This window comes from Xyrauchen texanus, chromosome 24 (genome assembly GCF_025860055.1).
Source record: "Xyrauchen texanus isolate HMW12.3.18 chromosome 24, RBS_HiC_50CHRs, whole genome shotgun sequence".
Taxonomy (NCBI): Eukaryota; Metazoa; Chordata; class Actinopteri; order Cypriniformes; family Catostomidae; genus Xyrauchen; species Xyrauchen texanus.
In genome coordinates, this window is record NC_068299.1 from 9,471,459 (window position 1) to 9,484,100 (window position 12,642).

Genomic DNA, 12,642 nt, shown 5'->3' on the forward strand with positions numbered 1-12,642 from the left:
TTAGGAGCTTGGAAGTGTAAATTAACTTCGTATTTCATTTCATGGAAAAGAGCATCTCGAACATTCTGCATAACATCTAATTTTGTGTAAATGATTTCCTTTTTGGGTGAATTGTTCCCTATAAGGGGTCCTGACATGCCTTTTTTATTAATTTAATGTTACTTGAGGTTCATTAGTAAAGTTTTTTGCACATATATTTGTAAAACATTATGATTTTTTATACTGACCCTCTGTCAGAAATGCTTGGTTTTGGTACTGCTTCTCCTTTAAGATTTAAGAGTAAACAGCCACTGTTATGATTGGCTCTCTGCTTTTTAATGACTTGATCATTGCTCATCTCACTGCTCACCGCTACTAGAGATGCAAATGTCTATCACAGTGTGACGTCACAATGTGGAGGAAATTGAGAATGAGTCATTTTGGCAGGGTGGTTTCAACAAATGTTCCTTTTGCAGTAAGGAGGAAGTTTTGAGTTCTGAAAATTACAGTTGTTTTTATAGAACAATGACCTCTTGTATGTCAAAAGTTTAATTCCTCATGTCATGACCATTTTAATAAGCTGATAAGCTATTATATTAATGTTTATTTAACATGAGCTACTAAGCACAGTCTGTTTTCAAGACTTAAATTGTGTTGGAATAAATATGTGATTATTATTTCAACAGAAATGATCAAACTTTTATGTTGCACAGTTAGTTTTTGTAGCTCATAAAAATCAGCATGATATTTTTCTCAATTTCCTGTCCTGGTATTTTCCAGTAACATCAATTTTGCTTTAGTAAGAATGTGTTTAATATCAATGTTTATCTCAGCTTGACTAATCTGCCCTGATGCCATTTGCTTTTCCAGTTTCCATTGTAACTGTGTCCCCGGATACTTTGGAACATTTTGCAACCTGGACATTAACGAGTGTGAATCTTCCCCCTGCCTCCATGATGGCGTGTGCATCAACAAACCTGGGGGCTTCGTATGTGTGTGTAGTGCTGGCTTCTCAGGTACGATCCCCTCTGCTGAAGATGAGACACAAAATCAATGAGAGAAACCAGGGCTTATCGTGTCTACACGTTCCCTGAGCTTGACAGATTCTCAGTGGAAAGAACACACAAATAGCTCATCAGCACATTTACCACATTAATTAGATCGCACACTCCCACCTATATCTCCACACACACTCACATACACAGCTTTCACCTTGAATTAACTGAACACCACCTCCTCATCATTCTCTGCATTTTAATCAAGCACTTGCTCATTTCATTATTGTTCATTGTTTCTTTCACTGTTTTTCTCTACCCTCAATGTGATCTCATTCAGATTCATAAATATATTTAAAAAAAAAGGCATACCCGTACCTTGTAGTGTGTTTGAATAGACATTAAAATATACTTTATCAACATATTGACAGTATCTATAACCTAAAGCCTTGTACGTAACTTTAGAGATGTGAAAATCACAACGAATCCTCTGAAGACTGGTTGAAACTGGTACTGCTGCTGGTGGTCAGATTTAATGTTCAGACAATCCCATAGCTGGTTTCTCAATTGATGAGAAATTTTAGGAAACTTGTTTATGGCAAATTTATTTATAATAGAATTTCATATAGGAAAAACAAAAATGAAGTCACATGCAATTTGTGTATGAATGAAATGTAAATGTGTGTGAATATATGTATATATATATATATATATATATATATATATTCTCGGTACTGAACACAATAAAACTGTTGTTGTGTCATGTTCGGTAAATGCATTAACTGCGTAAAATAAATGTGATGGCGCGAACATGTTTATTAATCTAATCTATTATAAATACAGTAAAATCAACCAATGAATTCATGAATCCAATATTGATATTTGTACTCATTTGAATGAGTGTTGTATTTCAAATTTGGTGAATTATCTGCGTAAAATAAATGTGAAGCCTTTAATCTTGTTTAATTAATCAAATTTTTTATAAATACAACCTGAACCTGAAAGGAATTGTAAACATTTATAGGAATGTACAATTTATAAAGTTTACATTTTAGATGCTATTAATACATTGATATTTTACGTTTCAGTGAGTATTTGAGTGTACAGAAAGTTTCTTCCCCACTTTTATTCGTTTACTTTTTCGCAGAAACCAATATCACTGCTGTTCTATAGAAGAAGAAAAAAACATGAAATCTCAATCTCCATCAGCCAGCTTGAAGATTAATTTCATTTGTCTTTTGTATTGTATCATCAATTTATCCTCATCCTGCTGAGGGGAGAGGAGGAAATCTCAAAGGCCCAGAAACTCCTGGGAGAGCTCAGGCTGACACACAGGCCCTAACTCCCACAGAAACCTCTTGTATTATCAGGCCCCACTCTGCCTTGTACCACTCATTACTTTACTCTCAGCTCGGAGCTCATCTAAGGAAACCGAGGCGTCCCCTGAGAGCTCAGGCTAGAGGATATATTCTCGATTGGTTCAACCAACTGGTGCTCACAGGAAATATTTTCCCTAATAAGACATGAAACGGCATCGCAACTTCTCAAGAAGGCAGAATCAAAGATACAAAAAAGCAATATGCGTCAACCTGCCGTCTGACATGTCTCTATGGCTGATCTGTGGTGAAATTATTTTTAAATTGAAATGGTGTGTTGCTCAGGCACGGCATATAATGTGCCTCGTTCGGTGAAATTACATTATTTGTGATTGTGCTTGGATCTAGAAGAACGTTTTTCATTGCGATCGGGAGCTTTGCACAAAAAAGGAAGAGAAAACCATTGGCACACTGTAATGTCTGCTTGTTATGTGTTATTTGATGATGTTTGCATTGAAATTATGTAATGAATTATGTGTGCAGAAATGATGTCTACATGCAGCTCATTAAAAGACTACTTGCCAAATAAAGAATGAAATGCACATGAAACATTGATTTGAGTGTAAATTATTTTATTAGCTTTCTTGTAGAGATCCCACAGTGATCCGAGTAGTAAACATGGCTTGCAATACTCTGATGAGTGGTCTGATATGTGGATGTGCGGTTGTTACTCAGAAATATCAGACCGCTAGATGGCGCCATTGACCAATTAGAATCAAGTATTCCACAGAGCCTTGTAATATTCTTTCTTATGCGTCAATATAAAGCTTACAAATTTACCCAGAAGTATCATAAAATCAGTCCATGTGACATCTGCATCATGTTACAAGTCTTCTGAAAGGATCCAATTGTATGCCTTCGGAACACTTGGAATATGATGCACAAGTTGCATGGGCTACTTTTGTGATACCATTGGATATTTTTTTAAGATTTAAAGTGAGGCACTATCCACTGCCATTGCATTGAAAACGTGTGCTGATATATTTATCAAAACATCTCCTTTTGTGTTTGTGAGTATAAAAAAGAAACTCAAGCTGTATGATTTTGGAATGACATGAGGGTGAGGAAATGATGACAGAATTTTCATTTTTGGGTGAACTATTCCTTTAAACAACGACTACGTGGTCTTCTTGATATGTGAAGCTCTTTCTCTCCTTTTCCATCTTCTCTGTGGTGGTTATTTCTCTTTATCTTTCTCGTTATATTTTTTCTTTTCCACACGTGTCCTACTTCTTTATTTATTTATTTTTTTTGGACAGAAAAGCTGATAAGTCGCTGTGGGTTTGAGAAGTTCCAGCAGAGAGAAGTAATTGAGGAGTGGAGGAGAAGATTATATGGTCTTTTCTCTCCTCTCCGATAAGTACAGTGAGCACCCTTAAGAAAGCCAACATTAGGATTAACCCGACAGATTTATAATCTCTCCCCTGCATGGCTTCTCATATTATATAAAGTCAGATGGAGCGGTGCATTATTTGTCAAATCAGACAAGGAAATGCTGATTAAGAGGGGTTTTGTATAATCTCATTAGGAGCGCTGACACTGTAAATGTTTTGTCTATCAAGTGAGCAAGGCTGGCACTTACTGCCCGATGATCTACAATCGTCTTGATAGCATTGTAGCAGGGAGATATAAAGTAGTTGATTGACGGTTGGAGTTAAAACAGCACTGTTTCAAGAGCTGTTTTCCAATTTGTACGGCCCCTACGCAGTGTTTACTGCTCCCTGCACACTGAGTATTGGGAACAGCCTGCAACATCATCAAACACAAACAACAATTGAATGGCGCAGATTCAGTTTTGGGTATGATATACAATGTACCTGCCATGTTTAATATGAAATTAATGTGATTCGTTTAATTATAAGATTTCTTTGTATTTCTAAGATTTATTTATAAGATTTCTTTCTTTGAACTGTAATGTGACCAATGATCACGATAAGACCTTAGCAACAGTCTTGTTGCTCAGTTTTGTGTGCATAGAATCATTTGAAATGCCGAAAAAAACCCTTAAGGTCTACCATCGGACTATTGGGACGTCCCCAAGATCTCCAGTCATGTCATGAGAGAATATCAAAATGTCTGTTTGTGTTTGGGATTAATATGATTTTTACAGTTAATTCATACCCCGTCAATACTTTGGCACTTCCGTGTTTTGTTTGTGGATGGCTGGCCGCAGGGAAATAACTTAATTACGGCTTAACCAGTGTAACGAATGCAGGAATGCAGACAGGAGGTGCGGATCCAAATGCAGGTTTTATTAATAACAACGTGAAAACAGATAAACTGGGAACAAAAGAAAGATCCACGATGGGAAAAAGGAACTAAACACGAGATAACAAAATGAGAGTGAACAGGCAGGGAACATCCACGACGGGCAGGGGAAACATACAAAACGGTCAGAACATCGACATTCAACGTGAGCAAACATTAACGATTGACAAAGACTGAACAAAGAACCAGGGTTTAAATACAGACAGGAGCAAGCAAGGGAATGAGGGACACCTGGGGAACAATCAGGGAAGGAGAAACAATCAGTGGAAAACCAATCATAAAAATAACTACAACGGACTACAAAAACCAAACAGGAAACAGGAACTAAACTAAATTTCAACATAAAAGCACAGAAGCAAAAGACAACAGAGAACATGTCAGCATAAGAGAAACTACAAAAGGACTGCAAAGACCAAAACAGGAACTAAACAAAATTTCACAATAACAGTACAAAAAACAAAAGACATCAGGGAACATAACATAACCCCCCCTCAAAACAACAAGAAAACAACAAGAACAACAAACACAAATAAATGTCCAAGGGGTGAGGGATTGGAACAGGGGGAAAACAGACAGACCAAAGGGGGTACAGGGACAGTCCAAGGAGGCACAAGGGGCAATTAGGCAGTCCACGGGGGCACAAGGGGCAATCAGGCAGACCAGGGGGGCCTAGAGGGCAGACAGGCAGTCCACGAAGGCGCAAGGGGCCGACAGGTAGACCAGGGGGGCAGAGAGGGCAGGCAGGCAGTCTATGGGGGTGTGAGACGGGGCCAGGGTCAGGTGGCCTGGGGAGCCTCCACCGGGTAGGAACAGGTTTAGGAGGCCAGGGAGGTGGCCACAAGGCAAGGACTGGTTCAGGAGGTCTGGGAGGTGGCCACAAGGCAAGGACTGGTTCAGGAGGTCTGGGAGGTGGCCACAGGACAGGGACAGGTTTAGTTGGCCTAGGAGGTGGCCGTGGGGCAAGGACTGGTTCAGGGGGCCTGGGAGGAGAAGTGGCCACTGGGGAGGCCAGTGGAGCCGCGTGGGGCGGAGCCAAAGGGGACTTCTGAGGCGGAGCCAAGGGAGGCTCGAGAGGCGAAGCCGAGGGGGGTGATGGCTTGGAAGGCTCAGAAGGTGGAGCTGAGGGAGGCTCCGGAGGTGGAGCTGAAGGAGGCTCGGGAGGCGGAGCCGTAGGAGGCTCGGGGAGAAGGGCCGTGGAAGGCTCGAGAGGCTCTGGAGGCGGAGCTGAGGGAGGTGGCGCCGTAGGAGGCTCTAGAGGCGGAGACCTGGAAGGCTCTGGAGGCGGAGCCGAGGGAGGTGGCGCCGTAGGATGCTCTAGAGGCGGAGCCGAGGGAGGTGGCGCCGTAGGATGCTCTAGAGGCGGAGCCGAGGGAGATGGCGCCGTAGGATGCTCTAGAGGCGGAGCCGAGGGAGATGGCGCCGTAGGAGGCGCTAGAGGCTCAGGGTGCTCGGGAGGCGGAGCCCTAGGAGGCTCGGGGGTGAAGCCGTAGGAGGCCCGGGAGGTGTAGCCGTAGGAGGCTCGGGAGGCGGAGCCGTAGGAGGCTCGGGAAGAAGGGCCGTGGAAGGCTCGGGAGGCTCTGGAGGCGGAACCCTGGAAGGCTTGAGAGGCGGAGCCCTGGAAGGCCCGAGAGGCTTGAGAGGCGGAGCCCTAGAAGACTCGAGTGGCTTGAGGGGCGGAGCCCTGAGAGGCTCGAGAGACTGAGTCCTGGAAGGCTCGAGAGGCTTGAGAGGCGTAGCCCTGGAAGGTTCGAGAGACTTGGGAGGCGGGGCCCTGGGAGGCTCGAGAGACTTGGGAGGCGGAGCCCTGGGAGGCTCGGGAGGAGGAGCCCTGGAAGACTCGAGGGACTCTGGGAGGCGGAGCCCTGGGAGGCTCGGGAGGAGGAGCCCTGGAAGACTCGAGGGACTTGAGAGGCGGAGCCCTGGGAGGCTCGAGAGGCTGAGCCCTGGAAGGCTCGAGAGGCTTGAGAGGCGGAGCCCTGGAAGATCTAGGAGACGGGGCTGAGGAAGGCGGAGCCGAGGATGGCTCAGGAGGCGGAGCCGTGGGAGGCTCTGGAGGCTGAGCCGAGGAAGGCTCAGGAGGCGGGGCCAAGGAAGGTGGCGCCGTAAGAGGTTTCAGAGGCGGAGCCCTAGAAGGCTCTGGGGTCTGTGGGAGCAGAGCCGTAGGAGGCCGAGGGGCGGAGCCCTGGAAGGCTCGAGAGGCGGAGCCCTGGGTGGCTCGAAAGGCCTGGGGGGTGGAGCCCTGGTAGGCTCGAGATGCTTGAGGGGCGGAGCCCTGGAAAGCTCGGGAGGAAGAGCTCTGAAAAGCTCGGGGGGGGGGGCGGAGCTCTGAAAAGCTCGGGGGGGGGGCGGAGCTCTGAAAAGCTCGGGGGGCGGAGCTCTGAAAAGCTCGGGGGGCTCGGAAGGCGGGGCTCTGGATAGCTCGGGTAACTCGGAAGGCGGAGCTCTGGAAAGCTCGGGTAACTCGGTAGGTGGAGCTCTGGAAAGCTCAGGAGGAGGAGCCCTAGAAGACTCGAGAGACTTGAGAGACTTGGGAGGCGGAGCCCTGGAAGGCTCGAGAGGCTTGAGAGGCAGAGCCCTAGGAGGCTCGAGAGACTTGAGAGGCGGAGCCCTGGAAGACTCGGGAGGAGGAGCCCTGGAAGGCTCGAGAGGCGCTGGCTCTAGGACGGGCACGACCACTGGCGCTGGCTCTTGGACGGTCACGGCCACTGGCGCTGGCTCAGGGACGGTCACGGCCACTGGCGCTGGCTCAGGGACGGTCACGGCCACTGGCGCTGGCTCAGGGACGGTCGAGGCTACAGGCGCTGGCTCAGGGACGGTCGAGGCTACAGGCGCTGGCTCAGGGACGGTCGAGGCTACAGGCGCTGGCTCAGGGACGGTCGAGGCTACAGGCGCTGGCTCAGGGACGGTCGAGGCTACAGGCGCTGGCTCACTGATGTCTGAGGGTACAGGCGCTGGCTCGCGGACGGTCGTGGTACGCGCCGGCTTGGGTTTGCTGGGCACTGAAGGCAGAGCCACGGGGGGTTTAGGGCACAGGGCTGCGGCAGGCGGAGGCTGGTGAGCAGAGACTTTTCCCCTTCTCCTCTTCCTCCGGGCTGATGCGACTGGCGAAGCTGGAAAGCTGTTCCTGGTCATCGTGGCCTCAGGCTCGCTGACCGTGGCTGACGAGGGCTCTGGCTCGCAGACCGGGGCAGGCGTGGGCTCTGGCTCGCAGACCGGGGCAGGCGTGAACGGGGAGCCGCACAACAGCAAGGTTAACTCCAGGAAGTCGCGGAGAGTCCAGCCGCGTGATGCCGGCGGCAGCCGCTCCTTCAGCCAGCCACTCAAGTTTTCCCTGAAGAAGACAACCAGGGAGGTGTCCGAGAAGTCCGCAGCAGCCGCCAGTTTAAGGAAGTCGCGGACGTGGGCCTCAATATGACGGTCCTCTTGCCTCAGGCAGAGCAGGTGGTATCTGGCGCGTAATACTGCTGGATCCATGGTTGGTCAATCGTTCTGTAACGAATGCAGGAATGCAGACAGAAGGTGCGGATCCAAATGCAGGTTTTATTAATAACAACGTGAAAACAGATAAACTGGGAACAAAAGAAAGATCCACGATGGGAAAAAGGAACTAAACACGAGATAACAAAATGAGAGTGAACAGGCAGGGAACATCCATGACGGGCAAACAAAATAAGAGTGAACAGGCAGGGAACATCCACGACGGGCAGGGGAAACATACAAAACGGTCAGAACATCGACATTCAACGTGAGCAAACATTAACGATTGACAAAGACTGAACAAAGAACCAGGGTTTAAATACAGACAGGAACAAGCAAGGGAATGAGGGACACCTGGGGAACAATCTGGGAAGGAGAAACAATCAGTGGAAAACCAATCATAAAAAGAACTACAACGGACTACAAAAACCAAACAGGAAACAGGAACTAAACTAAATTTCAACATAAAAGCACAGAAGCAAAAGACAACAGAGAACATGACAGCATAAGAGAAACTACAAAAGGACTGCAAAGACCAAAACAGGAACTAAACACAACTTCACAATAACAGTACAAAAAACAAAAGACAACAGGGAACATAACAACCAGCAGGTCAGTATGAAGGGAATAAACAACGATCTGTGAATGAGCAATTGGGAAATCTACTTTAATTAGAAGATGTTAATGATCTTCCTCATTGTTATGTTTTAGTTCATTCCTTTATTCATCTACACTGCCTTCGATACACAAAAACACCTCGGCGTGAAGAACAGCGCTAAGTAGAAACTGTTGAAAACTTCTTTAGTGGAAAATACCAGGAGTGCATGTGTCTTTTCTCGCTCGCCGTGTATTGAGCATGGAGTAATTGAAATAAAGCTTTAATTTATTGTCAGTGTGTGACCTGAGCCGCAGCTGATGGCCGTTTTGTCACCTGAAGTTACTGAATTATATGTGGTCAGGCATGAATTAAGTTTACATTCCTGTAATATCATATGAATTATATACTCACATTTGCACTTTGTTTAAATGTCTTGGGGCTTTTGGAAATGGTTCTGCTTGTTTGTGTAGTTACAGAGGCGAAGAATAATGGCTGTCTGCTATTTCGTATCACAGCTCTTTGGCTCGTGTTTTTATCTCCGTCATTTGTCAACCTGTCCCTTGGTGTCTACAGAGTCTTACTCGCCTCTGGATTTTACTGGCTCTTCTTGAATTTACAGTGTTTCTGGCTAAATTATGACCTATTAGGGTATTTGTTACTGAATCTTTTTGGAGTGGATTTATGTCAACATCTTGGTCATAAATCCACTTTATGAAAACATTTACATTACCAAAATTATAGGGACACCCAAACACCACAGGCATATACGGTATGCTTGCTGAGCATTTATTTTCACAACCATGGGAATTAATAGGGGGTTTGTCCTCTCTAACAGCTTTCACTCTTCTGAATTGTCTCAATCACTCGTCTCAATTAAAGGGAACGTTAAAGGGAAAGTTCACCCAAAAATGAAAATTCTCTCAGCATTTATTCACCCTCATGCCATCCAAGTCTGACTTTCTTTCTTTGCAGCACTATTAGAAGAATATCTCTAGGTCTATGCAATGCAAGTGAATGGTTGCCAAAACTTTGAATCTCCAAAAATCACAGAAAGACATCATAGAAGTCATCTATATGACTACAGTAGTTTATTCCATATTTTTTGAAGCAATTATATGTGTGGGTGACACAGATCAATATTTAAGTATTCTTTTCTAAATCTCCACTTTCGCTTTCACTTCCACATTCTTTTTATTTTTTTGCTGATTAACATTATTAATGCATATTGCCACCTACTAGTCAGTGCTGGTCAACGATGGAGATTTATTGTAAAAAAAGGACTTAAATATTGACCTGTTTCTCACCCACACCTATCATATCGCTTCAGATTAGAATGATTTAACTACTGGAATTTTATGGATACATTTTATGCAGCCTTTTTGTGATGTTTGACGATTCAAAATTCTGGCCACCATTGACTTGCATTGTATGGACCTACAGAGCTGAGACATTATTCTAAATATCTTAATTTGTGTTCTGCAGAAGAAAAAGTCATACACATATGGGATGGCATGAGGGTGAGTATATGATGAGATAATTTTCATTTCTGAGTGAACTATTACTATAATACATGTATGAGGAAATCAAAGCTAAGTATAACAGAATAGGGTTGCACAATTACTTTGTAAGAGGCCAATCGACTGGTCCGATAACTTTTTCCAATTGTATGGCGAAGGTTTATACGTGCTCATCTTTTGATGAGTACATGTATTTGGTTTTATGTCTTAAATTTGGTTTAGTTTAGACTTGATCTGACTCCAATTTATCGACCCCAGATTATATAAAGGTTTCAATCAAACTCTGATTGTGCCGTCCTCGATATGTCTGCTTAATATCGTGACAGCCAGCTAAACTTTTTCCCCACACCAAGACTCTGAAGATTAATTTCTTCCACAGGTTTATTGGAGATACAGAGAAAAAAGTGAAACTGCAATACAAAAAGGATAATGACAAATCAGAGTCACGCCGACTTAACAAACCTCAACTCAACATGAATAAAGGCTTATTTGCACTATAACTGCTGAATTTCGTTTGTACTCATTTAAGTGAGAAGAAATACATTTTAATAACATTCAGGTCATTATGACACCTTTAACGTGCAACTCATTAGCAAACTACACACGTGAGCTAGCATTTGCATAGTCGTAGTAAATTCAAACCGTCCTCAGATTACACTTTACAAACTTAAAATATTGACAAAAATAATTAAGAATTCCTCCAGACAATCTCGCAAAAACAAAATATACATACCAACGATGCTATGCCAGACACAAGGAGTAGACAGATAAGATGGATGCGAAGCATATAAGAGAATTAAACAAAATGGGAAAAATGCGCAAGCAATGCGCGAATGATTACTTCCCGACTACGGGTAACGCAATAGGACAATTAGAACTGCGCAATCTTAAAGTGACCATGACCTAAATCGGATCACATTAGGAAATGAATATTCCTGGAATACATTAGCATTCTGAAATGCTGAATAAATGAAAAACATGTTTATCTTCTGTAACTTAAAACTTAATGCTTAAATTTTCTTACTCATAACAAAACACTCCCCGCCTGACGTGGAGACACGTCACCCCACAGTCCATGCACAGTCCTTTTTTTTTTTTTTTTTAAACAGTCCATTTACTAAACAGTCCATTACTTTGCCTCTGGAGGTAGAAGGTGAACTATTTCATTGACTGGCCTGAGAAAGAGGCTAGTCCCACCTGGTTTGATAATCTTCACCTCGACTTGGCGACTTTCCCATCTTTGCTAGGGAAGGCCTGTGTAATCAGTCCAAGAGGCCATTCATTCCTCGGTGCTTGGCTGTTCTTAAGGAGAACAACGCTCCCAGACTGAATGTTTGGCTGAGTGGACTGCCATTTCTTGCGGGCCTGCAGTGTTGGGAGGAATTGTTTCCTCCAGCGGTCCCAGAAGGTATTGGACAGGTGCTGAACCTGTCGCCACTGGGACTTGTAGAGGTCTGCAACTCCAAACTCACCGGCAGGAGCAGGCACAATGTTAGTCTTTTGTGTGAGAAGAGCAGCTGGCGTAAGTATGAACGAGTTATCAGGGTCCATAGTCACTGGAACAAGTGGCCTGGCGTTGATGATTGCTGCCACTTCTGCCATGAAAGTCACCAGCACTTCGTGGGTGAGCTTGTCTTTCAGTTGGAGGAACATTGCGTCCAGAATCCTCCTCGCCAGCCCTATTATTCTCTCCCATGATCCACCCCAATGGGATGCATGTGGGGGATTAAAGGACCAGATGCAACCCTTGTCTGAGAGGTAAGTCTTTACGGCAGTGCTGTCGATGTTTGAGGCTATCTTCAATTCCTTACAGGTGCCAATGAAGTTCGTGCCGCGGTCAGAACGGATGTGCTTGACCGGCCCACGCAGTGAAAGAAAGCGCCGTAGCGCGTTGATGAAGCTAGAGGTGTCGAGGGATTCTATGACTTCAATGTGCACAGCTCTTATGCTCATGCTCAACAGATCACTGCCCATCTTTTACTTTGAGCGAAGCCACCTCTGGTCTTGCGTGAGGAGACGTTCCATGGGCCGAACACATCAAGACCCACACTGGAGAACGGTGGATCTGTTGAAAGACGATCGGCTGGCAGGTTAGCCATTTTCTGGAGGCTGAGTGGAGCTCTGAGCCTTCTGCATATTATGCATTGGTGGATGATGCTGCTTACTCTTTTCTTCCCTCCGACTATCTAAAGGCCAGCTGAACGGACCGCCCCCTCTGTAAAGTGACGGCCTTGATGATGGATTTGCTCGTGGTGGTGTCTGATGAGCAAAGTGGCGATGTGATGCTGGCCAGGAATAATCAGGGGAGTCTTTTCACTCTGATCGAGACTTGAATGATGAAGATGGCCTCCAACTCTGAGAAGGCCGTGTGTGTCAATGAACGGGTCCAGATTTCTGAGAGGGCTTGTTTTTGGCATCCCTTCCCGTTTCTG

General features: G+C 45.1%; 1 protein-coding gene across 1 annotated transcript in view; it reads left to right on the forward strand.

Annotated features, from left to right (window-relative positions):
• The window catches only part of eys (eyes shut homolog), a 313,033-nt gene that overhangs the window by 148,611 nt on the left and 151,780 nt on the right, over window positions 1–12,642 (forward strand). The window contains exon 22 of the mRNA XM_052089876.1: window positions 850–995. Coding sequence (XP_051945836.1) covers window positions 850–995 — 146 coding nt within the window. The remainder of the gene's footprint in view (window positions 1–849; window positions 996–12,642) is intronic.